Source organism: Podarcis erhardii (genome assembly GCF_964252035.2).
Source record: "Podarcis erhardii genome assembly, chromosome: 1".
NCBI lineage: Eukaryota > Metazoa > Chordata > Lepidosauria > Squamata > Lacertidae > Podarcis > Podarcis erhardii.
In genome coordinates, this window is record NC_138497.1 from 109,611,740 (window position 1) to 109,639,653 (window position 27,914).

General features: G+C 43.7%; 1 protein-coding gene across 2 annotated transcripts; it reads right to left on the bottom strand.

Annotated features, from left to right (window-relative positions):
• Positions 1 to 871: 871 nt before the first annotated feature.
• Positions 872 to 27,788, bottom strand: IFIH1 (interferon induced with helicase C domain 1). 2 transcript variants are annotated; one of them, XM_081871355.1, is made up of 16 exons: positions 26,789 to 27,788; positions 21,215 to 21,371; positions 20,044 to 20,199; positions 18,529 to 18,612; positions 15,108 to 15,331; positions 13,234 to 13,444; positions 12,400 to 12,617; positions 10,789 to 10,905; positions 9,341 to 9,464; positions 8,996 to 9,226; positions 7,489 to 7,745; positions 5,890 to 6,039; positions 4,852 to 5,013; positions 2,332 to 2,522; positions 1,846 to 1,939; positions 872 to 1,739 (listed from the first exon to the last, which is right to left on the bottom strand). In XM_081871355.1, exons 1-16 carry the CDS (start codon positions 26,813 to 26,815, stop codon positions 1,554 to 1,556), a joined length of 2,589 nt encoding a protein of 862 aa, XP_081727481.1. In that variant the 5' UTR covers positions 26,816 to 27,788; the 3' UTR covers positions 872 to 1,553. The 2 variants fall into 2 exon arrangements, with proteins under 2 accessions (XP_081727481.1, XP_081727480.1); XM_081871354.1 differs by lacking the exon at positions 26,789 to 27,788 and adding an exon at positions 23,189 to 23,961.
• Between the last annotated feature and the right edge of the window lie 126 nt (positions 27,789 to 27,914).

Here is a 27,914-nt window from a genome sequence, read left to right on the forward strand (position 1 = left end):
AACTCCAGAGTAGTTCACGGCTGGACTTAACTGTCAGGGGTCCTTTACCTTTTTACCGTATACATATCTTATGCAAATCGGGGTCTTTTTTGGTGTAGGAACTGACTAATGACACGGCAATTATACTACTAATTAAAGTGACAGTGGCCCTAAAAGCCCAAATAATTCTTTGCAAATCTACACTGGGTAGGTTCGTAATATAATTGTGCTTTAAGACAAAAATCCTATCTCAGAAAGACAAGAAAGCAACATGAAAAATACCAGAAGAGACAATGTAATCTGAATTCTCTATAAAAATCTGAACTATTTTTTTTTTAATGGAATGAATGATGCTCACTCCAAATTAAACAGCTAGTGTAGATGCACCACAGTGAATACAATCCACATACATACAAGTGCTAAGATACTTGCCCTTTCACTTTGCTTCTTTATGGCAATATCAAGAACCTGTTTAACAATACTTTCTCTATTATCCAAGATGTTATAAATATACAATTTCCCCAAGAATTCCACTCACCTGTGCCTCAGGCTTCCTAATGTATAAATCCATACTCTTTTTCCTTCTGAGAATACATCCTTTTACATTTAGAGCAGGTGTGGGGAACCTCTGACCAGCCAGCTGTTTCTGAACTACAACTCCCATCATGCCATGCCACTGGCCATGCTTGGGCTGATGGGAGTAGTAGATTCAGCAAACAGCAGCATAGCCAGATTCCTCATGCCTGATTTAAGTCAATAAACTAACAAGTGCAATCCTATAGGTGTCTACTCAGAAATAAGTGCCGGTGAGTTAAATGGGGGTTTATTACCTGTTAAATGGGATTAGTATTGCAGTCAAAAACAGTTTAAAAAAGAGAGAACAGAAAGTCACCAATGGCCTATTTTTTATTTTATTTTTATTTAACAGGAACATTGAGCAACAAGCTGCCCGGTACTAAAGTGCAAAACATTTTGTAGCTGAAATACATATGTATTTGTAACACAAACAAGACACTAGATTCAGTAAAACATCAGCAGACTTTGCCTCTTTTGTTAAAGTTTGATCACAAATCAATTTAGGAAATGTGCTTTTATTGATGAATTGCACAGGAACTTGAATATAGCATCAGCTGTGTATTAGGCAACAGAATAATTGGTAACATGGGTTTTATTTAATGCTGTTTTCTGATTAGAGACATGGTTCCACATAGTCTGATGACGTTGGTCCACCCTAGACAGCCACTGCAGGGTCGAATGCAAACTCCCAAGCAAAATGACCCTCCCTGGAAGCTTTCGACTGCACTTGGCAATTCCACATTGTTGAGCTAATTTATACAAGTGTGGGCATCACGCAACTACACCTTCCCACTCTGTGACTCACAGCTGCACGCATGAACTGACTACTCAGAATTTGATGTGAAAAGAAAGCTCTTGCCATGCATACAAGCCGTTGCTTGGTGCTGTGGTCCTCAAGTCATAAAACATGCTCAGGTAAACCTTTCCCTATTAAGAACCTGAGTGCGCAATCTTAGCATCTCCACATGCCTTAGAGTCTCTCTCTCTCTCAAGCCTTCTTAATCATCATCACTGGAAATGCAATGATCCGCATAACTGAAATCTGGAAATTTGATGGGCAGCTCGCCCCATCTTTTGAAGAGCTTTTTGACGGAAGTTTTCTTCTCGTTGAACGAAACCACAAAATTTTTTATTTGCAAGCAAGGCAGGTCTAGGCCTCGGAACACCATCATATTTCCCCAAACCTGGGAAATAAATGAAGGAATCCGTAAGGAAAAGATGACAACTGAGTAAAACAATCGCTGATTATTAAGGCAACCAAAATGTACAAGCCCATAACAAGACACTTACTTGTCCACAATCTTTGCAGATAATTTCCCAGTTGGTTTGATAATCCGCTGCTTTTGCTTGCAGAGTCTTGTTTTCTCTTTTAATATAAAGGTCCCTAAAATGATAGATAAGTAAGAATTAGGATAATACAGGTCACAGCAATGAAAGGTCAGGGAGGCAAGGGAAGGTGTGTTCCACCCATTTCCACTTCTGGACATTCCTCCTGCTCTCAGCTGCCTAAATAATAATCCAGAATGCGGCAGCAAGACTGGTGACTTGGAGCGGCCGCCGGGACCACATAACGCTGGTCCTGAGAGATCTGCATTGGCTCCCAGTACGTTTCCGAGCACAATTCAAAGTGTTGGTGCTGACCTTTAAAGCCCTAAACGGCGTCGGTCCAGTATATGTGAAGGAGCGTCTCCACCCCCATCGTTCAGCCCGGACACTGAGATCCAGTGCCGAGGGCCTTCTGGTGGTTCCCTCATTGCGAGAAGTGAGGACACTTACGCAAATTCCATTTTGACACTGACATGATGCATGTCTTCAATGACCTGTATGTCTTCTCCTGAACAGGTCAGCTTGGTACAGTTTTTGCAAAGGAACTTGATCAAGGATGGTTGTTCCTTGAATTTCTTTGACTGTTCTTTCCTAGCCTTCATTTTTGCCTCCATCTTGCTTTGCAGCTGAAAGTCTCGTATCTAATGAAGGAACAAAGTGCATATGAAGTCATCAGCCTACCCCTCCTCCAAAAGAAGTCACAAGTCTGAGGTGAATCTGAACACTTCATGTTAGGAAATTGATTCAAGAGGTATTTAATAATAATTAATACTAATAATTTATTATTTATACCCCGCCCATCTGACTGGGCTTCCACAGCCACTCTGGGCAGCTTCCAACCAAATATTAAAATACAGTAATACATCAAACATTAAAAGCTTCCCTAAATAAATAATAAAAATCACTCTTGTTTTTCTGCCTATTAACCAAATAACCACAGTACTAAAACAACCACCTAGATTATATTGGCTTACTTTGAACTATTTATCTTATTTAGTTTATAATTTGCCACAACAGGTAATGACTCTTCCCTTTCCCTCCATATTCTTAGGCCGCTTTACAGGTTAACATTGATCTATTTTATTTCTATTTATTTTTTAAATGTGTAGACTCTGCTTTTCACCATGGATGCAATCCCAAAGCGAGTTCCAACACAAAATAAAAGATTTAAGACAATATGACATCTGAAACAGAAATTAGAATCAGCAGCAGCACTACATAATACAAGCAATCACAAAACGTCAAATCTACAAGCCGTTAGTAACATGTAATTATTTTAAACTAAAAAAGAAAAAAAATGCACCCTCCTATTTTTTTACAACTAAGAATGTCTAAACCAAAAATATGTGGGTACACTCGCTCCATCTGCTTTTCTCAAGGCTAAACTAAACTGGTCCATCTGTGTATAAGGCAGGGGATGAGAATCTTTCCCTCAGCCTCATTTAACTTTGCATTCTCACTGTAGCAGAGCCAAGATGAGAGCTACCCACCTGAGGCTTTATATGTAAATGGAGCAGATACACTAAGATTAATAAATAATAATAACAAATAAAAATAAAATCAGATTTATATACTACCCTTCATCATAAGATCTCAGGGCAGCTCACAGAATAAAATGCAGAATAAAAACAAGTAAATACGTAATACAAGACAGCAAAACAATAGCTCTCCCTTCCTGCAGACACATTTAAAAGGCATTATTATTATTATTATTATACCACCCTATACCCAGGGGTCTCAAGGTGGTTCACAGAATAAAATCAAGACATAAAACCGCAAAATACATAATGAAAATAAAAACAACCCAATAGTTGCCCCCCCCCAACATTTTTTTTAAGGGCATAGGATGTAAATCAGATCAGCCAAAGTCCTGGTTAAAAAGCAAGATATTTTCCTGGCACCTAAAGGTGTATAATAAAGGCGCCAGGCAATATTCCCTATGGAATATCAATCAGCCAAAGATTAAGAGAACCACCACACTGAAGTAAAATAAAGAGAAACACCACACTGATAGTAACACCGCCACTTAGGATTTGCACACCATTCGCCCTGCCCCACCTTCAAAGTCTTATCTTGTTGCAGTCCTGTATCATAGGTTGGTAAAAGTAAGTGAACCAGTATAAAGGAGGGGTTTGAGTGTCGGACTAGGACCCAGGGGCCATGAAGCAAACTGGGTGGCTTCGCACGCAAGGCCACAGATCTTTCCGGATCTCCTCTTACTCTTTTACCCATCTGGTCCTCTCAGATCCATTTGATGCCAGCTGAAGCAGTCAGTTCTAGGGAAGTGGGGGAGCAAAGAACCTCAATCCACTGGCCTCACACATCAGCCCAGAGCTTTCCTTTACAGTGGTACCTCGGGTTAAGTACTTAATTCGTTCTGGAGGTCCGTTCTTAACCTGAAACTGTTCTTAACCTGAAGCAGCACTTTAGCTGCGCCACTGGAACACGATTTCTGTTCCATCCTGAAGCAAAGTTCTTAACCCAAGGTTAAGAACTGGGTTAGCGGAGTCTGTAACCTGAAGCATATGTAACCTGAAGCGTATGTAACCCGAGGTACCACTGTATTTGAGAAGACAACCTGTTGCTGTTACAGTGGTACCTCGCGTTAAGAACTTAATTCGTTCTGGAGGTCCGTTCTTAACCTGAAACTGTTCTTAACCTGAAGCACCACTTTAGCTAATGGGGACTCCTGCTGCCGCTGCGCCACCGGAGCACGATTTCTGTTCTCATCCTGTAGCAAATATTACCCGAGGTAATATTTCTGGGTTAGCAGAGTCTGTAACCTGTATTATAAAGCAGGAGGGTGGGTGGATGGGGCTCTTCCTTGCCAAAGGATCTGCATGTGGCAGTGATGTGCAAAGAGGGGCAGCCACGAGGCTCCCCCTCCCAACATACTTTTGCAAGTTCAAGACCAACGTGGCTCCTCTTTTTAGAACCAGAGCAGCCTTAGCTACGGTACGGGCCATTTACCTTACGTCTATACTCTTCTCTGGGCATCGCCTGGACACGTTTGATTGCTTTGTGCATCAATGTCTCGCGGAACATGTTGACGCTTTCACGTTCCACAGCTCCCGATTCCCCCGACGCCACAAGCACATAGGTGCTCTCGTCCGCTCGAGCTCGTCCACGAGCCTGGAACAGACAAGGCAAATAAGTAAATAAATACAGGGCACATTCAGGTGTACATACAGGCAGGAGTCGGGGTGTGTCTCCTGCCTCCTGAGGGGTGAGCAGCGATCCTGGACCAAGCTACAAATCTCGTTTCCAGCAGGTTAGCGAGATGCTCACCAAAAGCCTGTAAGTAATAAGCTCCCTGGCCTTGTTCAAGGCTTTATTGTTAGCGTATAAAGTCCTAAATAACTTGGGACCAGGTTACCTGAAAGACTGCCTGCACCTGTGTAGACCTGTAAGATAAATCGTCCAGGGAAATTCTACTCAAGGCACCCTTGTCCTACAAAATATCATAGGGCAGCAACCCCAAAATGGGCATTTTCTGATAACAATTTATTACTTTTCCACAAAACAAAACAAAACTAAGAACTTCAATACAAAATCAAAATAGTACAAAACAAATTGACTTCCCCCATGTCCCTTCTTTGGTTTCATTATTTATCAATGTTCCATTATTTATCAATGTCCATTGTTAACATTCAAAATCATTTAAATTACCTATTGTCCATTCATAACAAAATTACAAGTAATCCTAAAACCCTGCTAATGTATTTATCTGTGTAAAATGGTTCTGTATATATGCACAAAATGGGAATTTTCTGAATGGATTGCAGTTTTCTCTGCAGGAGATGAAACAGAAAAACCCATAAGATTGGGCTGTTTCATGTGCTTGAACCAAATAATAAATGCTTATTATTACATTCTTATTATGTGCTTTTATCTGTTTTTATACTGCTGCTTTTTTTTAAAAAAAGTGTTTTTACGTGGTATTTTGTTTTAATAACTCTCTAGGGTGATCAGGGAGAAAACAAATCTAAACATACAAATGGGGCATACCTGCATCATAGCTATTTCATTGGTAACAAGGCCATAGCGGATAACTATGTTGCATTCTGGGATATCCAGGCCTTCTTCTGCCACAGTAGTAGCAATAAGGAGGGTGACTTTTCCAGCACGAAATTTTTCAATGACTTCCTTTTGTTCATTCTGTGGAAACACATCACAAACATGTTCATTAATGGAAGGAAAAATGCATTCGACAGCTAATGGGCAAGTCATGGGGGTTTGGCGAGTTGCACATAAGTTTTCTGTGCTTACATATCCAACATTGCTTCTGAACCAATTTACAAAGGAGCCCAACTTTCAGCAACCATAACACAAGGCATAAACTTTCTCAAAAGCTTTGAATGGATAATACTGGTTCTCCTACAGTAGGGGGTTTAGCTCAACTGGGTTTGATGGACAGGAGACACAAATACAGTTTCACACAAAACCCACCTCAAAAAGATGCTATACTAGTAAAATTCCAAGCAGCTTCTTGTGGATTTCCCATGAGATCTGCTCTTAAACACGGTCCTCTGTCCTTTCACCCTACTTGATGGCTTGGAAGTGCTAAGTAGAATCTTCCTCTTTCTGGAAAAGCTTAGATGTTAGAGGATCATCTCTAGGTTTGCATGGTCTTTCTTTGGGTTTCCTTCTACAGCAAGCCTCTCGGTACTAAATGCTGGAAGTGGATAAATCAGAGGAGGCATGGTGGCATCTCCAGCCCTCTCTTCCAAATAGCTATCTATCCTGAATGTTCTCCATTGGAATCTATTTATTCACTGAAAAGCTGTGAATGCCACTTTCCCCCATCAATAATAGGCGAGAGGGAGGAATCAGAACCAAAGGACCCTTCCCCAAGTCTCGCCGCATTCATCTTATTGGCCATCTCTCCCCAAAGGCTTAGAGTAGACTTTGGTGGGCAAGAACTGCTCGCCTCCTGCATTTTCTCCTCCCCTGGCATCCTTGCACTTCTTCACCAAGGGTGCTATTCGCACAGCTAGAGGTCCTAGCACAAGATGTGCTAGTGTCGCACTGCCTGGCATCTTCTCACTTCTTTACTGGAAATGCCACTTTAGCTTCAGGGCCTGAGGAGCTTGAGATCCCAGCTTGGGACATGGCTGAAAAGTGCGGCAGACTATCAGGTGTCCATAGGAGGGGACTTTGTAGGCCACAAGGCAGCCTTCCTCGAACCCTCGCGTTACGTCACACTCCTTCTCTTTGTTGCTCTGACTGCCCTTGCTTTTTAAATAGAAGAAGCACAAAGTGAGGAAACAAAAAGTGGATTTTGGGCTTGTTTGTGGCAGAAGGAACACGATAAACAAAAGGCTCAGCATATCCTTTTAGTAACTGCCCTCTCTATTTTTGTAGTGACACCAGATTATAGGAGAAAAATGAAGCGGGTAAGATGCTAATCTGAAATGACTTTCTCCAAGAATATCAGTTTTTGGATCTATTGCCGCTTATTCATTGGGGTTTATTCAGGTACTCACCAAATCAAATAGTCAGGATAAGAACAGGCAAGGATTCCTACTCCACCTATCAGAGAATCTGTTCCCTCCCATATGCGTGGTAAAGAAAAATATGATATCATATTTAACCTTCATTCTTTACCTGAGTCATGGGCTTAAACTCACTATTGTGCCCGGCACCAATAAGATAGTGAGATTTCACTTTAACGTCCTCAAATTTTGGGTCCTCTTCAATCCACTGATGGAGAGCAACAGCACTTTGCCGAGTCTTTGTGAAAATGATTCCTCTGGGCTCAGATGTCTTTGTGAATTCTTCCATTAACGTTCTACGCAGCTTGGTCAGCTTTTCATTTTCGTATTTTGCTTCACTGGCTAACTGCTTCAGCTCCTTCTCTTTCGCTATAAAAATGAACAGGCATAAATGAATAAAACACTGAACCTAACTTTTCACTCCCCAGGTGTTATTGGACTACAACTCCCATCTGCCCAGACCATTGGCCATGTTGGCTGGGGGTGATCAGAGTTGGGGGTCCAACAACCTCTGGAGGGTAACCTGTTGGGTATATGTGATTTATAGCCTATAGCACATAGCAAATACCAACGTTCAATATAGGATCACGGTGGCTTCGTTGCATCACAGAAATGCTAATACAGATATTTAGACTGTGCAAAAATAAAAGTAAGTAATGCCATCATACTTAATAAAAGCTTCATACTTGTTACCACCTTGAGCACCATTGGGTAGAAAGGTGGGATACAATTCACCAAATAAGCAATAAATAATACTTAGTGAAACCTGAAAGATTTCATTAGCAAACAACGGAAAAAAGAAAGAAAGGCTGATGGGCAAGACCAGTCAGATGCTAATTTCTGAATCTGGTCCTGCCATTTTATTGCTTAATCAATCTGCTTCTCTATCACACCAATTAGCTGCAAACTGCTAATTAAGGAACAATTAAGCTTTAATAAAAAAGGGTGTGTATGTGTTTGTGCATCACAATTAAGGGGGAAAGGTGGCAAGGGTGTGCTTTAACTGATATTCCCCTTACTATGTAAGCCATGGGTGGGAAATCTATGGCCTTCCAGAAAGGCAGTGGTCAGTGGGGCAGGCATCAACCCGTATGGGACTTCCAGGCCCTGCAGTTCCTGTGGCTTACTGGGAGGGAGAGACAGTGGCAAGGCTGGTGCAGTTCAAATGCTCTGGTGGAACCGATCCAGCACTGCAGTCCATGCATTTGCACCATACTGAGTTTACCCCTTCCCCTCTCTCTTCTAGTAAACCGTAGCAACTCCTGTTATGGGAGGTCGTGTAAGCACCCACACCTGCTCCTGCTCCAGAGAACTCCCTTCATCCACTGGCGATGCTGGGCGAGGGCAATGGGATCAGTAAATCAAGCAACATTTGGGCTTCCCATCTCTGCTGGAAGTGAAAGGCAGCCCGCAATAACCTAGGATGCTAAAGAAAAGGAGTCCCACAGATGTAAACTTCTGATGTCATCACTGTGTCCCTGTCAGCCACTATGTTCAAGCTACTATTTTCTGAGTAGGGTAACCTAACTATAAGCAATGGTCGGATTTGGGTTCTTATTTGATTTGCACAGAGGTTAGTGGAAGAATATATGGCAATTTGCCAAGGGTCTCATGCTTACCATAAAACAAATCTATAAGAAATGCATCAGTGTCATCTGGTTTTGATGCTCCTGGCTGATCCTCATTGTGTTCATTCACTGCCTCCTTCTTACTCTTTTCTTCCTTGTAGAAGCTTTTGAGATGATTATATGCATCAATCATTCGGATGGTGTCATTAATTATCAAGGCATCATTGTATTTCTTCAAATGCTCTGCACAGACCCGCTGCTTGCGATGTTCTTCTTTGGCAGCTAGGCAGGAGGGGCGGGGGAAACAAATTTTACCAAACCAACAGACAGGTGTCTGGGAGAGTGTTGGACAACCGACATAGCAAAACATTACAAAACACTTTAAAACATGGTTACCTTTCTTCTCCTCTTGAATCACCCACTGTTCATAGGTCTGAGATCCATACTCAGCCCTTGGGTTGAATTGACAATAGGTCTGGATCCCTGTCATTATGTTTATGAGTTTCTCTCTGAACGGATCCTAAAAATGAAAAACATGGGCACTCACTCAGTAATGAGGGAAGGGATACTCTGCGAACATCAACAAGGGATACGAATTCCTTCAGTTTTACATCAGCGAGAGAGAATATTTATATAAACAAGTACATACTCCCCTAGACATGAACAAAATGGCCCAATTACTTCACAGCAAGCCAATTATCAAGCAACGAATGGTTATGTATATGCAGCTCATGAAAATGGCCCCCAGGTTGCCAGCCTGGATACAACAGAGGTGCAGAGAAAGTGTCGGGGAAGAGGTGGAGGTTGGACGTGACGCCTCCCGACTCAGCTGGCCGCTTCGTGCGTGGAGGCTCCGGGCGTGGCACTGCTTCGGTGCAGCATGGCAGAGGCGGGCAAGGGCGGCGAGCTGATGCCAGCCTCTGCCTCTTCCCTGGTGCCCTCCAGAACTTGGTGCCCTGCACCACTAGCCTCTATGGGTAAGACGCCCCTGCTTCTCTCTATGGTAGTGTGCATATCAAAACAGATGGAAACCTCCAGCTGAAATGAAATCTTGCTTCCATGATAACGCAAGGACACAAACTGCAGGTCACACAAAGTCCCCTACAGTGATACCTCAGGTTAAGTACTTAATTCGTTCCGGAGGTCCGTTCTTAACCTGAAACTGTTCTTAACCTGAAGCACCACTTTAGCTAATGGGGCCTCCTGCTGCCGCTGGAGCCCGATTTCTGTTCTTATCCTGAAGCAAAGTTCTTAACCTGAAGCACTATTTCTGGGTTAGCAGAGTGTGTAATATGAAGCATATGTAACCTGAAGCATATGTAACCCGAGGTACCACTGTAGATGGTTTTCAGTGGCCCACGGATACATATGCCTGCTTGTTATTTTGGGGCCCACAGAAACATAGGTTCGCTTATTTCGTCTTGCTTTGTTGTGGTGGCTGTTTGACTGAGGATGCACACGAGGGGGAATGCCTTTCTTACCCACCTTAAAACTGTAATGCCTGTCCTTGTGGGGAAACCACTATGGCTATCCTTCTGAAATGTGGCAGGATTCATGCCCTCAGATTCCACCCAATTCAATTCTGGCCCAAAAGGAAACAAGTTATACGTAGATGGTTCCGTTTGGGGTGGGGTGGAGGGGGGGAGAGAAAGAAGCAGACTTGGGTAGACCCAAAGTTGAATCCTATAGCCCATGAAGCGCCTTGCTTCAAGGTGGGCTCGCTTCTGAAGCGCCAGATTTATTATGAAGAGGCAAAAGAAAGAAAAAGATTTATTATGAAGAGGCAAAAGAAAGAGAAGAAAGAAATAAATTCAACGAGAAAAAGCCTCAACAAAAATCCATACCTTTCTCTTGTTGTCTGCAATCTCAAACTTCTTGGAGGGTTCTTTCACCTGATCCTTCAGCTGTAGGGCATGTTCTTGAACTGTCATAATTCCATCTGCATCGAGATTGGCACATATCTGGAAGCAAGAAGGTTATAACAGACATGGCACATGCATTTTGTGAGTAATGCTGCCTAAAGACGTAACATTTCTCCGCATGAAATCAGTCTTAACATATATTTTCTAATTAAGCTTTCACTACCTCAGATGATTAATAAGGGTGCCCAACCATGAATAAATATATGCATAGTGGGTTTTTTGGCTTCAGTAACAATGTTTTGCCCTATCTAAAATATAGATTTATGGTTGTGACTTTGATTTCTGGCTTCCTCATCCTCTGGTTTTCTCATTCCCAGTTGGCCTTTTCCAAATCCTCCCATCTCCGCTTTTGCAAATAGGCAAATTAATGTTGTTGTTATTGATTGATTTTTAAAAACAACAACACACCAACCAACAATAAATTAAAGAAAGTAGTCAAATCCTAATTCAACAATATAGGGGGAAGTGGGGCACATTGATACACCAACAATATTTCAATATCGAGAAATGTTATTCGTATCACGACATCACTAAAACGTGTCTTTACATGTGTGAGTACAACACTTGCAACCGCGCCGCCTGCCAGTTAGCTGTTGGTGTTTGACGAGAGTAGGTGTGTTTTTAGTTCGGCCAACTAAAAAATTAGGCGAAATGTAAAAGTGTTCCAACACTGTTTTGCGTTGTTTAGTTAAGATTTAAAAATACCAAAGGTAAGCTATTCCACTCAGTAATCAGGATTACACGTGATTTTTAAATAAGTTCAATGGTTTTATTAATAATTGTTAGTTTTTTTTTTAAATGTCCATTGGGGCATTTTGATACACTAAGACATGGGGCACATTGATATATATAAAAGTGCCCCGCTAGTGTACAAAAGTGCCCCAATATACAAATTTGCCTGAAATCTCTAAACTCATTAAATTTGAAAAGAAAAACTGTTGTTTACTATGTGGCCAAAGTCATTTCTAAATATAGTTTGACTGATTATCATGTGTCATATCTCAGGGAAAACCCAGGATCTTGTATGTTTGTCTTTTTTTTAATGGATAGGTGTTTGAGGAAAGATTAACATTAAGTTTTGATGTTTTGTTAAGAAAACCTGCCATAAAGTCTATGATGTGTGTGAAACACTGTTAGTTTTGATACGTAATTTAGATTTTAAGTAACAAATTGTAAGGCTGATTATGATCTCTCACAATTAAAAACTGTTTTTTCATAATTTTTTTGCAAATAATCACCATTCTCATACAATTTACGCTTTGTATCAAAGTGCCCCGTAGGTGGGGCAGAATGATAAAAAACCCTTTTTTAAAAGCCGAAGTCATTATATTCTTATTATCTTCTAACTTTAATGGTTCTTTTGATTGCTATTATAATGCTGATTAGTTATGCCATGCATCAAGCCAAAAAAATTATTATTTGACTCATTTTTGTGACATAAAATATGAGATTGAATTTTTCTCTATCAATCTGCCCCACTCCCCCCTATTGGTTTGGATCCAGACTTGACCTTCCAAGTCTACGGTGACTTACTTTCAAAATATGCTGCTCAGCCTTTGCCGCATTTTTCGCACCTCCGACGCCAGGTGAAGCTGTCAGTCCCAGAACCTGAGCTTGTGGAGAACACTGCTTTCCCTCTTTCCTTTGCTTCTCATTGTCCCTCTTCTCTTTTAAGTATTGGCGCATGATACCGTTATACACCGCTTCCTTCTGAGTGTGATGGCATTCATCAATGATGATCAGGGAGAACTCTGAGGAAAAACATTTACATGTTTAATAAGCTGTCTTACCAGCCATTCACCATAAAGTCCCAGGAAGGAACACACACACACACACACACACACACACACACACACACAACTGGTTGCTTGCAATAAACCCAGTCCAGATTGGCAGTCTGCATAGTTTGGCCCTGAGAGACATAATGCACAGTGCACAATCCTAACCATGTCTACTCAGAGGTTCTTTTGAAAAAAGTGGAGAAGTGAAGCTATAGGAAACCAGGCAAAGGGCCTTCTTGGCAGTGGTGCCCTCCCTGTGGAATGCCTTCCCATCAGATGACAAGGAGATAAAGAACTACACAACTTTTATAAGACATCTGAAGGCAGTTCTGTAGTGGGAAGTTTTTAATGTTTGACCTTTTATTATGTTTTTATGTGTTGGAAGCCTCCCAGAGTGGCTGGGTATAAATAATAAAATCATTATTGATTATGATTAAAGTATTCCATAAGCAGCATGTCCCAATTTGAGACCTCTTTCTTCCAAAATCTAAGTGTCCGTTTTAAGCATGTTTCTAAAGGCACACAAACAAAATGTGTTTAGGGCCTCAGAACCACGAACAGGCACACAGTTATCCACAATAAATACCTTTTAACTGAACTCCCTCTTCTTCGTCCTGGTCTGCATTTTGCAATGCATTCTCAAGGATCTGAGCTGTGCAGATAATGACATCGTAATCTCTGACAACTGCAGGGAAGGAAATTTTCAGCTGAGAGGCACCGCTCAGCCCAATGACGCGATACTGATGCTTCAGGAAGGGGTGAAATTCTTTCCGGAAATGCTGCTCCACCAATGGCACCTAGGAAAAGGTTTCCAGCCAAGGGTTGGGGATACAACTAAGCCCCTACTGTAATAATGACCTTTGTTTAAGCTCTTTGCGCATTTGCGAACTACACAATAGCATCCAAAGCATGCTAAGGAGTTTTGGCCAAAGGTTATGCAAGCTTACCCCACTAACATGAATCACAGAATTGTAGAGTTGGAAGGGATTCTGAAGATCATCTAGTCCATGTGTAGGCAACCTAAGGCCTGGGGGCCAGATCCGGCCCAATCGCCTTCTAAATCCGGCCCGCGGACGGTCCGGGAATCAGCGTGTTTTTACATGAGTAGAATGCGTCCTTTTATTTTAAATGCATCTCTGGGTTATTTGTGGAGCCTGCCTGGTGTTTTTACATGGGTAGGCATTGTGGGGCATAGGAATTCGTTCATTCCCCCCCCCAAAAAAAATAGTCTGGCCCCCCCACAAGGTCTGAGGGACAACAGACCGGCCCCCAGCTGAAAAAGGTTGCTGACCCCTGATCTAGTCCAACCCTCTGCAAGGCAGGAATATGAACTGTGTTTCTGCTCAGAATGAAGTATTTCGTTATTTTGGAACCAAATGCCTGCCATCCTACAGTTCTGTGCTTGCATGACTCACATAAGCAGATAGCACAGCGGTTCTCAAAATTGTCTCCCCACCCCGTTGGACTGCTTGAAGTTTTGTTGGGCACCTTTATGTACCGCTTAATAAGCGTTTGTTTTTGCTCTACAGATCCAAGAGCAGACAAAATTTTACAACTTTCTGGTATTGCTTTAAGGAGAAGCCACATCAACATCATTTTTAAGAAAATCATTGGCCTTAAGACTAGGGCAGGGTTTCCGAAACTTGGGTCTCCAGCTCTTTTTGGACTACAACTCTGATCATCTCTGACCACTGGTCCTGCTAGCTAGGGATGATGGGAGTTGTAGTCCAAAACAGCTGGAGACCCAAGACTGGGAAACCCTAATGTGGTGTTTGCCTCCTAGGATGGGTCATAAGGAAAGGGTTAAAATGGGTGTGATGTGATTGGCCAGTGAGAATGCAAGGGGGGAGTAAAAGTTAGAGTGGGAGGTTTTGAAAGTCAGTTGAGGTTTGGGAGTTGAGAGTTGAGGTTTGGGAGGTGAAGAAGGAAGAGGGAGGATTAGGTGTGGGTTGGTAGAGTTGTATTGTGAGAAAGAGTTAGAGGAATTGTTAGGTTGAGTCAGATAGATAGTTGGAATAATCAGTTTGGAGTTGTTAGGAACTAAGATTAAGAAACTGACAAGAGAAAAATTAACTGAAACCATACGCTTGTTCCTGCATTTAAAAATAAACTTGATTATTTGTTAATGTTAACAACTGTCTGGACTCCGTGTGTCCCCGTGAGAAGCGGGGTGGTGGCAGCAAAGAAAGCAATCACAGTGGTGCCACAGGGTCAATAGACCGTCAAACGTCCGGGGGCCCTGTGTGATCACCACACCTGGATTAGGGTCTTGTTAGCCTGTTTGATAACCCAGCCCTGGTTCAAAGACAATCTCGATCTTAACTGTCAGAAAAAAGTACATCGAGCACAGGGCCAGGTACAGATATCCTTGACGGTTTTGCAAGCTTTTTGAGGACCTCCTAACATCACAGACCACTAGTAGTTCATGGGACCCTGTTTGAGAACCTCTGGACAGCGTACCTTGTTGACAAGCACAATAACTTTTGCATGCTCTCCGGCTTCCGTTCTCTTATCCAAGTGGTTTTTGGCAATGTAGACGGCCACTCGGGTCTTGCCACTGCCTGTAGGAAGGCACAGGACAATATTCTTCCCTTCCAGGGCTGGTTTGGCGACCTCCATCTGGTAGTCTCTGAGAGTCAGCTCTGGCTCTGGTGAAACTCTTGTCTCTTCATCCTCAGCATCATCTGCATTTAAGAGAGACCAAGAAATAGAAAAGCATTCTACTACTCCTCTATCATTTCCGCCATGCAGATTTAGGTGTAAGCCAGAGACGCCCATGTTTTTTGACCAATGATAACTCCTGCCTTCTCCCCACAACAGCAGAAATGTTTGTGCAAACACCTGTCAGGGCACAATATATGGCTGACGGGCTACTAGAGTTTCCTTTGGGCATCACAGCTGGTGTCAATTCATTCTTGGGATGCACAATTTAAGGCTCCAATCCTGTACACCATAGGTGGGAACCTTTTTCAGCTCAAGGGTCATATCCAGAACAAGCCCAGCCAACCACATGAGGGTAATTTTTGGCAGGTGAGCAGGAGCAGTTCAAATATTAATCATGGTTGTTCATATTTCAACATTTTAATGAAGTGGTTCTATTGTGCATTTTAATTACGGTGTCTTTTAAATTATTCTGTATTCTAATCATATTATTCAATTATTTTTTAATGATTAGTAAACCATCTTTGCATTCAGTGGTATGCAATTTAATGAGTAACAATAGTAAAAGCAACTGAATTTAGGACTGCTTGATGTTTTATGATATTGTCAAAAGAATGTGGCCTGTTACTGACTAGAATTATATCCATATGATAATATTCAGGGGCCAGGATTGTTTTCTGTTTCACCATATAGTATGTTTTACTCTGGAGACCTATGGGGGAGAGGTCAAATAAACAGAGACAACTGCATTTTAAAAGACACTATACAGATTGAAAAGCACAAAAAGCCTACTGCCAAAATTTTACGATATGCTAAACCAGGGGTCGGCAACCTAAATGAGGGTCATTTAACTGGCCCATGGACCCCCGCCGCTTGCTCAGTCAGCTCCCGTGCGCTGCGCTAAACCGGTATGGAGCAGAGCGGGGACCGCCTTCTGTGATGCTGGGCAGCTTCCCATTGGCTGCAGGAAGCTCCTGCAGGCAATGGGAAGCTGTGCACGCCTCCTCCGCACCGGAAATAGCGTTTGCGCATGCGTGTGCGCGCACTCTGGCCCACCGCGGCATCTGCGGGACTGTGAACTGGCCCAAGCCACAAAAACTTTGCCGACCCCTGTGCTAAGTGGATGGAGCCAAAGGAAACACAGACTGAAAGGGTAGGGAAAAAATTCAAAGAGTATCTGATGATATTTGGAAAAGATACCTTCTTTCTGATATCATCATTAGTGGCCAAATCATACAGAAAATGCTATAAAGTTATCTTTGTAAGCAGTATAAAGGAAGCATTGCATCTTTTTCTATGGGCAATTCTCCTGAAAGCCCAACTAAGCTAATAGAACTCAAGTGAGGCTTGGATAAGATCTGCTAATGGAAATCTCTCCAAGTGGAAGAAGAGAGCAATGGAAAATTAGCATCTAAGAAAGCATTGTACAACTACCACTCTCTGCAGAGAAAAAGCCTAGGGTGGGGACAGTGGGCGAGGCAAGCCTTAAGGCAGAGAAGAGGGTTATTTTCACCTAGTTCATTTCCCTCTAGGTCTCCTGATTCAGTCTCTGATCATTAGATACAGGGTGGAGGGGAGATAATATTTATATGCCACCTTTTTCTCAAAGGAGCTCAAGTCAGCATACATGGCTGTCAGGGAACTGCCATCGGCTCAGAGGCGAGAAACAGAAGGGCAGTTGGGTTACGGGGAGTCTCCGAAAATCTTGCAAAGCAGTTCCTCTTCCAGTGAGGAGGAACGCCCCACCTCCAGTGGAGAAGAGGTGCAAGGACCAGAGGATGCTGGTGGGAGCCTTAACACCGCTCCTGAGCAAGCTGGAGAGGAGGGAAGCACACCCTTGCCATCGCCCACCCTGCGCAGTAGTCTGAGGCGCAGAGAGGGGCGGAAACAGTTGGGGGTAACGAAACTTTTATGTTGGGAGAGGTACAAAAAAAGACCACTCCCGGATTCTGCTAGTGATTGAACCAGACATGAGCTTTGGGACTCTTCACTGTAAATAGTTTTGCTCCAAAATAAAGCCTGTAAAACACAGGTCGGAGTCCTGCCTGGTTACTCTTGAGCAACCGCAACAGCACCTGACAATGGCTATTCACCTCCCCATTTTATCCGCACAACAACCCTGTGAGGTAGGTTAGGTTGAGAGCAAGTGACTGGTCACCCAGGGACCTTCATGACCGTGTGGGGATTTGAAGTCTGGCCTCCCGGGTCTTATTTCCAACATTCTAACCATAAGGACCTAAGATGGGCCCATGGCCCATCTAGTCTAGCATCCTGGGAGGAAGGGAGGGATATTAATTTATCAAAAAAATTGGGTGGGCCCAATACAAACAGAACTACTAAGTATTAATAACATTAATTCGTCCAAGAAACTGAAGGATCCCAAGAGCTGTGCTGAATTACAAAGAATTACAAATTGCCCTTCCTTAAATTGATATTTGCATCCTGTCTGTCTCCAAGGCTTTGGAAGTCGCACACAAATATTTACAATTTTACGTCTTGAGTTGGGAGGGAAGAACACGTGCACCCTGCTGCCCAAATTACAGCTTTTCTCCGAGCCTGCTATAAACATCCTCTAGGTTAAGAGCGCCTTTCGAATGCAACCCACAGGGCAGCTGGCGCTTGCGATGGGCTCCTTACTGGGAAGAGCAAACAAGCTGCCATCAGCCACTGGGCTTTGGGCCAATGGCTGGGTGCTGCCCTTCCCTTTTGGTACAAAACAGTGCTAAGAGGAAGATGGTCGTCTGGTCTCGGACCTCTTGTTTCTTGCACAACAGGGGAAGGAGGGAAAATCCTCCACTCCATCAAGCAGCAAATCTTGGGGCAGGAATCTTTCTCTCTGATCCTCAAACAGTTCTGATCTCACATATTCATTTTGATAGATTTTGCTCACAACGCTAGACAGAAGAATGCCACGGTTTCTACCTCAACCGCCTACAATGATGTGGCTTAAATGCTCACTTATCCAGCCTTTGTCGGCATAATTTAGACAGTAAAATCATAAAAGAGCAAGGAAAAAGAGGGGGGATCCATAAAACATTGGTATTCCAGACATATTAGACGCATAAAACATATAAAAGACTCAATGGTCACCATTAAATAAAATTAAGTAGTTTTAAATCTAGGCTAAATATCCTGGAACAGTCGATTCAAGAATATCATCCCTCAACAGATAGTGTAAATGTTTCGCATTTTAAATAGAGTTCCGTGGAGAAAGTCAGACCTGAATCACCGTTGGCGAGGTTGCACCGCGCGACACTCTCGCTCACATCATTGATGCTTGCATCCAGCAAACTGACGTCAGAATCTGGCAGACACAATTCAGAAATGATGGTGTAAATATTTTGTAATATGCAGTTACTTCTATCATAGGTTAATGCGCTTTGCATTTTAATAGACCAGAATGTCTCCCTCTAACCTCATTTTCAGCAAAGCACACACCTCAGGCTATCTTAGATGCTTCAGCGGAAGCAAACCTGAACCTTTCCATGTGCTCAAAATGCTTATATTGTCCTAGCCTGATTAGATTTACCAGCTCTGAAATTCTTGCTTAATACTTGGGACACAACCTTGAATGCCATATCTAGAATTAAACACAGGTCACAATGCGACCTGATCAGACTACATAAGTCATTAATGCAAGAAAATATTTGCCTAAGACTGCAATCCTAAGCACATTTTACTAGGGGGTAAGCATTATTTGCCACTGCAGGGCTTGCATCTGAGTAAACATGCATCAAATTGGATAGCTCAGTTGGTTAGACCACGGTGCTGATAACGCCAAGGTTGCAGGTTCGATCCCTGTATGGACCAGCTGCATATTCCTGCCTTGCAGGGGGTTGGACTAGATGATCCTCAGGGTCCCTTCCAACTCTACAGTGCTATGCTATGCTATGAAATTGTGCAGTAAAGCAACCACACTTTCCTAACAACGAATTGCTAAGGGTGCCACCTACTGGTCAATGATGCGCTTACAAAAAGAGTGCAAGAGAGCAAGTCTGAAAACAAACGTCACCATCCTGATAGGTTTTGACTCCTGAACCAGCCAGAGCATAGTTGCCATAAAGATGGAGTGAAAACCTGTGCATGCTAAGCTGAGATCTATTAATTCTCTCCTGTGTTGCAGTGTGGGTGGACCCACTGGGGGGGGGGAGTATTAAGGAGTCTGGACATGAGCAAAAAGCTCCTAGCACCACAATTTTTTAAGGACAGATGGGGAACCTTTTGCAGCTTGAGGACCACAATTCCGCCCAATATGTTTTAATGTGCTTTGGGAGCTCCACTACAGGGCGGCTCCCATGCTGCAACCAAGTACCGTATTTTTCACTCTATAAGACGCACTTTTCCCTTCCTAAAAAGTAAGGGGAAATGTTTGTTCGTCTTATGGAGTGAATGCAGGCCCCATGGCTTCAGCGACTATCCCTGAAGCCAGGAGAGCAAGCGGGATTGGTGCGCACCGACCCCTCTTGCTCTCCTGGCTTCGCTTCGCTGGAGAGGTGCTGCGCAGCTTTCCCTCTCTGCGCTGCGCCCCTTCAGCAAAGTGGGAGGAGAAATGAAAGGGGCTCCGTTTCTCCTCCTGCTTCGCTGAAGGGGCGCTGCGCAGAGAGGGAGAGATTTTTTTTTTTTCTTGTTCTCCTCCTCTAAAACTAGGTGCGTTTTATGGTCGGGTGCGTCTTATAGAGTGAAAAATATGGTAAATAAATAAGCTTTGTTTAAAAAAGCCGAGCTGACAGGTTACCTGAAACTGCAGAACTCCCTCCACATGATTCTTCTGAGGCATTCTCCTCACGGGTGAAGCTGCTCCCCAACTCAGCACCCTGCTTTGGATTCTCAAGTACCTGAGGTTCCTCAGTGCCCATAGTCTCACCTGCAGGCATCCCGTTGACTATTTGCTCTGTTCACACGAAACAAAATGTTATTTAGCAACATCGGAGATCAGCCCCCATACGCAGGCGAGCAAAACAGACAACGTGGGGACACAACAAGGCAGGGAGATAAACCATAAGGTAGACCAATGTCACGTTTTAAACTCAAATTTGAAGCAAGGTGTTGAAAGAGCTGTGCCCAGATTTTCTATCGCTTTCCCCCAGGTGAATTCAGACCAAGGTGCTGTAGGAGGGAGAGTAGGAATGTTTGTTTGCTTTTTAAATGTATTTAATGAGTTTTATTAAGCACTAGTGGGAAGTGCCTGGGATTTTTAGAAACCAATACGTACTGTGATGTTTAAATGGATGGTGTAATTTTTGAGTTTGGATCTGTCATGCCAAAAATCAGGTAAAGTCATGTCTTAGTCTACCATCTTGGGCAGCTGTTCCCAGGATTCCACAACTGCTTAAAATTGTATAAGCGTGCTTTATATTGTTGCTTTCAGCACGTTCCTGTGCACATCTCCTCAGAAGTAAGTTTAACAGAGTTCAACAGTTTTTAACATGTGTTGTGTACGTACATTGGACTGCAGCTTTCATGTCAAAATTTACACATATGCAGTTCCCAGCATGTGCTTATTCACACCTTCTGCCCCGCTCTTTCCAGGCAGAAGTCAATACTTTAAAGCTCTGTGTCCAAATGCTCTCCTTTTTTGCGCGAGAGCTTTCCATGCAAAAATCTGCTCTTTGGCGCTCAATCGGAGCAAGTGCCAATTTGAGTTTTCTGTGGGTTCCCATTTGCTCCAATTCAGCTTTAAGGAGTGCATTTTCACAGGGAAAACTCCGGAACAAAAAGAGAGAGAAAGGAATGGGGGCTTGGACACAGAGCTTTCAAGTGCAGACCGAGTCTGGAAAGTGCAATAGAAAGGTTAAGTGTGGGCAAGCCCTGTGTTTCTGTTTCCCCAGAGCAACTGCAGACCCTTCATGTACAACGGGCAGGCTAAGTACTATACCTTTTCAAAACTATAAGATCATTTTTCTTACCCTCTTTATGTCCACTTAGGATATCTGCGGCATCTTCATGCCCAGAGTCACGCAGGGCCTGCAGAAACGGCGACAGCCACTCTTTCTTCTGCACTACTCTGCTCAGCAGCACCCTCACTGCTGCTGCATTCCCTGTTGCTGCATTTTCGGCTCTGATCTGGGTTAAAAGAAAAGGGAGGAGGGAAGGAATACTTACACTGGTACTTCTGTAAGATGTATCATACTACAGTCATACCTTGGTTGTCGAAGTTAATCCGTTCCGGAAGTACGTTCAACTCCTGAAACCATTCGCAAACCAAGGCGCAGCTTCCAGTTGGCTGTAGGAGCTTCCTGCACTCAAGCTAAAGCCGCGCTGGACGTTCAGCTTCCGAAAAACATTCGCAAACCGAACACTCACTTTCAGGTTTGCGGCGTTCGGGAGCCAAAACGTCCGAGTACCAAGGTGTTCAAGAACCAAGGTACGACTGTACCTATAAAACAGGTTCCTTTATTGCTCTGCAGAGAAAATACTGGATTAAAAGTATTTCCATGGGAAGCTTGGTGTGTAAAAGCCAGCCTTCCATAGTCTGGTCCTCTCTTGCTCCTATGTACTACGGTTCCCATCAACTCTGGCAAGAATGGCCGCGGTGCCTGGGGCTGGTGGGAATTGTAGTCCATATCATATGGAGGACCCCGGACTGGTATAACCATTAGTGAGAAAGGGGCTCATAAGTCCTGTATTTTCAAAAATGCAATTTCTGTGGGCAACAGCACAACCTGGACCAGTAACGATGCATTTCATGTTCACAGTTTCTTCTGGGAAAGGAACTTGTCACACCCATTATTCAAGCTACCTGTGAGAAATGGAGTGTTTCCGAGTGTGAATCAAAATGTAAAGCTTTTCCTGTGCTATACTATTCCAGGACTACGATGGGGACAGAATGTTCAGTGCAGGTGGGGAAGAATCCTTCCATGTAGAAAAATAACTTGTCAGGAGACAGACTGCCCTGAATATTTGTCTGCGGAATGCCTATTTCCCAAATACAGTCATACCTTGGCTCTTGAATACCTTGAGAGTCAAATGTTTTGGTTCCTGAACACCGCTAACCGGGAAGTGACTGTTCCGGTTTGCAAACGTTCTTTGGAACCTGCACATCCGACGGGGCTTCCGATTGGCTGCAGAAACTTCCTGCAGCCAATCAGAAGCCACGCTTTGGTTTCTGAAAGTTTTGGAAGTCAAATGGACTTCCAGAACAAATTCCGTTTGACTTCCAAGATACGACTGTATGGAAAAACAACACAGCAACACTAGGTAGCAATCAAACCTGCAATTCCACCCTGCCACCACCAGCTTCGAGTGGTGCAGTCCAAGGAAAGCCTTTAGCCAGTCGATTCCACAGAATGGTTTGTTTGTTTGTTAGTCGGTTTATTAATTATACCGCCCTTCAACCTGTAAATCTCAGGGTGGTTCACAACATAAAAATACAAGGTGAAAGCACAAAACGCACAATAAAAGCAAGTACAACCCCCACCACCATGAACGCATAAATCCCCTTGACAATTAATGTTTAAAGCGACATGGGTGGCGCTGTGGGTTAAACCACAGAGCCTAGGACTTGCCGATCAGAAGGTAAAGCGAGATGAGTGCTGCAACCCCAGAGTCGGCAACGACTGGACCTAATGGTCAGGGGTCCCTTTACCTTTAACCTGATCTTAATGTGGGGATGGGCCCTCTAACCTTACCCTAAACATGTGAATGGATGAGAGAGCGAGCTCAGTCGGTATAGAACATGAGACTCTTGATCTCAGGGTTCAAGTCCCACTTTGGGCAAAAGATTCCTGCACTTCAGGGGGTTAGACTAGATGACCCCCATGGTCCCTTCCAGCTCTCCAATTCTGTGATCCTATCATATATATACCCAAATACCTCTCTCTCTCTCTTGTGTGGGAGGGGGGTTGGATCACGGACGAATTGTTTCAGGCAGCGTTACCTACCCGCTCCACGTCCTCGAAGGTAAAAAGCTGGCACTTATCGGCTACCTGCGTGGCTCTCAGCTTCTCCACGAGAGTCCTGGAGAACAAGTTCACCAGGAACTTGCCCGTGTCGTCCATGGCCTCGAGGGAAGGCGAGGGCAGCTCGCTCATGCTGGGGTCCACGTAGTCGGCGGCGCTGAAGCCGCCCCTCGACAGCGCCTCGTAGAATTCCTGGCACAGGCCCGGCGGGCGACGGTCCTTCTCCAGGGCGCGCAGGAGCTGCTCGGCCGCTTCCACGTCCCCGCGACGCTCCGCCACGGCTCGGATAACGTCCTTCTCCTCGTGGGGCAAAGAGGGCATCTGGTCCAGCACGGGGGCCACGCGCATGTTGCTCTTGATCCGCCCTCTGAAGCAGTAGATCAGGTACAGGATGGTCTCGTCGCGGGAGGGGGCCGCCGCTTCCATTCCGCCGTCCAGGGTCTCTGCGCGCTGCCAGGAGGACCGCCCCGTCTGCACGTGGGGAAGGGCGATCGTGGCTGTTGATCAAAAAGACAAAACTAAAGCCAAGCGATCTCTCCCGTTGCTCTTGGAAGTTTTGTCTTTTCCTGGAGGCCGGAGCAATACTCCGTTCTTACCGATTGCTTCGTTTGCCACTGGGCTGGGCGACTCCGCCGGCCGCTTCTTATAGGACATGGCACTTTCGGTTTCTATTCTCGCCTGGTGCTCGGTTTCCAAACGCTGGTCGGCTTTTTCCTGCAGGCGAGTTTCGCTTTCCCGTGCTTTGCTCGCAGCACAAAGGACGCAACCACGGCGATTCGCCTTCCCAATCAACCCACGCAATCCTTCGCAAGGAATGGGGGTGGGGAACCTGTGTCTGTCTCCAGGGGTGGTTGTACTCCCATGCCCCGCTCCCAGCTAGGATGGCCAATACCGAGGCATGACTGGAGTGCAAAATGTCCAGGATCGCAGGTTCCCGTCCCTGCTGCATCCAGTTTGGCTCAAGGGTCACTTCCAGGGGGTTTGTTTATTGAGCGTTCATTCAGATTTGTTTACTGGCAGATTACGCAATACAGTAGGGGTTTCTTGACTGTCTCTATTTTCTGGCGAGATTCAATCACATGCCTGGTAAGTAAAGCTGTTTTGAAGCACTTGGATGTGGCTGGATGGTTATGTGGGAGCCGGTTGAAGTTAAATCCTTCAAAGACAGGTCCTTTGGCTGGGTTGGATGATATGGGATTGGGGGGGGGGGGGACTCCCATCTCTTGCAGGGGCGCAATTAGTGCCAGCACCGTCCGTTAAGAGTTTGGGTGTAATCTTCAACACCTCCCTTTCCATGGAGGCGCAGATTGCAGCTATAACAAAGGCGGCATTTTTTCATCTCCTCCAAGTTGGCTCCTTACCTCTCTCGCCCTGACCTAGCCACTGTGATCCACACTACGGTCACCTCCAGACTGGATTAATGTAACTCGCTCTACGTGGGGCTGCCCTTGAGACTGACCCAGAAACTCCAGCAGGTGCAGAATGCTGCAGCGAGACTCCTTATGGGGTCCTCGCTGCGAGATCCCATTCACCCGGTGCTATACCAGCTGCACTGGCTCCTGGTGGAGTACAGGATCAGGTTTAAGGTGCTGGTTTTAACCTTTTAAGCCCTATACGACCTAGGACCCTCGTACCTACGGGACCGCCTCTCCTGGTATGTCCCACAGAGGAACTTACGGTCTTCAAACAAAAACATATTGGAGGTCCCGGGCCACAGAGAGGTTAGGCTGGCCTCAACCAGAGCCAGGGCTTTTTCGGCTGTGGCTCCAATCTGCTGGAACGCTCTGTCACAAGAGACTAGGGCCCTGCGGGACTTGACATCTTTCTGCAGGGCCTGCAAGATGAAGCTGTTCCACCAGGCCTTTGGCCAGGGCACAGCCTGACCCCCTCCTTTGGCAATCCTCATAGAACTCTAGCCCAATGGTTGCCATTAATCTGATTTGAATTAATTTTATAATGAAATGATTTTATAATGTTGTATTATTTTACTGTTGTTAGCCGCTCTAAGCCTGGCTTTGGCTGGGGAGGGCGGGATAGAAATAAATTTTTATTATTATTATTATTATTATTATTATTATTATTATTATTATTGCAGAACAATTCCATTTACACACACACCAAAAAAGAGAGGATTTTTTGCAGGGAAAATGCACTCAGGGAAGACTTGCCTGACACACTGACTGTTTAACCTCCCTGCAAACAAATCAAAATGGATGCTTTTAGGTGCGGCAGGTCCACACACACAAATTATCCATTTAAAAAATCACAAATGTTGCTTAGTTTCTAGAAACTCCCAGGCACACTCTACCAATGCTCAGTAAGTGGGCTGTCTGGAAATTTCAGTGTAATGTTAAGCAATTGTCAAACCACACTTTCCAACACATTTCTCCATAACTTTTCTTAACACCCAGAGTCTCAGTCTCTTTCCAACACATTTCTCCATAACTTTTCTTAACACCCAGAGTCTCAGTCTCTCTCTCTCTCTCTCTCTCTCTCCCCCCTCCCCGTTTTGAAAAGTGGGTTTGTGGTGCCAGGAAGGGTGCTGAATGTACTTCAGTTGTACAATATAAATTTGCTGGTATGTGACTGAATCCCACCCACAAAATAGCAAAGGTTGAAATCTTTCTGGTGTTTTCAGCCAAAATGGCACGAGTCGTGTGCACACTTGGAAGTGAATCCTGTTGAATGAAGTGAGACTGCTTTGGAATAAACATGCTTAGAATCTGCTTGTAAGAGTGCTTTTACAAAATAAAGTAAAAATAAATAAATCCCTGTCTCTAATTCAAGTGTGTGAACTTGAGCTAGTGCTGAAGGGGATTTTATCAAAGCAGCCTTCTTTAGGTTTCAGATTCACAGCAAGAAGGGAAGTATCGTTTCTAAGAAAACAAAAATACAAGTGACTGGCAATCTCCATGATAATAAGTGCATCTGGCATTTCACATTTTTATTTTCCCTCTTTATGGATTTTAAAACGAAGGTGGTAAATGGCTAGCAGGCATTGAAAGCAAAATCAGAACGTGTGGCCTATCACTTGACTTGCTGCTTATGCTCCCACAACTGGAAGCACTCCAGACAATCAAGTGCAGAATCCTAGAGACTGAATTTCAAACCCTTTGCAGTGCAGCCAAAAAAACCTGTTCCCCATTGGGGTCAGGAACTCCACCTTCGTTTGGCCAGGACACTCCATATTTACACCAGCTTTACAATCCCCATCTATGCAGAGTGCTTGCCCTCGCAAGATTTAATGTCTTACCAGCTGCAGTTTTGCAAGGTAGATTATTGAAAATCCCATACTCTGAAAGATGCTGCCCTTGTGGTACAAACAGGTTGAATCCATCACACGTTTTATTTTATTGCCCATTTTATGCAAAAATATATGTATTTGGCTCCTTTATTGAAGCAGGGGATTTATCGCACTGACTCTCCCAGGGTGTCTTATCTGCTGAACAATTGTAGTAATGACGTTGTGGAGAACGTGGCAGGATTTTAAAATGACACTATGAAATTACATCACCATGGGTCCTAAGAGCCATTTTCGTCCCTCACAGTGTCTGGACAGTTTTATCCTAAAGTATCTCCTACCATGTTTCGTGCCGTGTTCCGATCCATGTATACGATGCACTTTTTCAATGCCAATAAAGGAGCTTGATTGATTGAAATTAAGGAGGAAATGCCAATAGAGATATTCTGAAATGGAACTAAACAGGCATGATGAAAGCAGTGCCAATAACATTTCTATGCTTTATTTCTAGCTATTGCATCATGTTTGCATACATACCATATAAAATAAAAGGTCATCAACAATGCAGCTATCATGTTCAATTGGTTTCCTTTCATAATGTGAAGTGAAAGTTGCCTAATATTTCCTAATATGAAATGTTTACATAATGCAGTGACCGTGGCCTGCTCTGAAAGGCATATTTGAGAAGAGCAAATAAACCACCTTGGTGCTCTACATTGAAAGAGGTACAATCTAGAACACTTACTATCTTTGGCCCTTAGTACCTAAAGGACTTGCTAATTTCTAAAGCTCAGCCTCCTATTGCTGAAATCTTCTGATGGGGCCCTGGGTCCCACATGGTCCTTGGCATTCAGTTAGCCTTTTACCAGGGACTGAGCCTTGATGTGGCAGTCCCTGGTCTGTGGAACTGCTTACCAATAGAGGTTGGGCAGAAGTCCTACCTGATTGTTTTCTTAAATTTGTCAAAAACTGTTATTTGGACAGGCCTTTTCAAACCTGAGATTCTTTGCCCAGTTATGTGTCTGACATTTTTATTGTTTTTATTGCAGTATTGGGTTTTCAGGTTGCATACCACCTTGTGATATTTAATATGAAAGTGAGATTTATAAGTACTTCAATAAAGCTACCCCATTAAAAAAAAAGAGAGACAAAAATATCTGGTGGCATTTGATCTTTGTGGGATGTGAACAGGATGCTTCTACATTGCTGTGGACTCAGTGCTGCTCATGGATGTAAAATTGCACAGCTTCTACACAATGTTGCCCTCATCAAAATTATTTTTCCATTTAATCCAGGTTTACCATTTCTATGGAGAATCAAGTAAGTAGGATAAAAAAAAAGTTTTATTGTTAGTTTTTAATCTGTTCTTATAATATTGTTTTTATTATTATTAATCTATTGTGTTCTTATAATACTTATTTTAAATGGTTATAATACTATTTTTATTATTAATTAAATAATAATAAT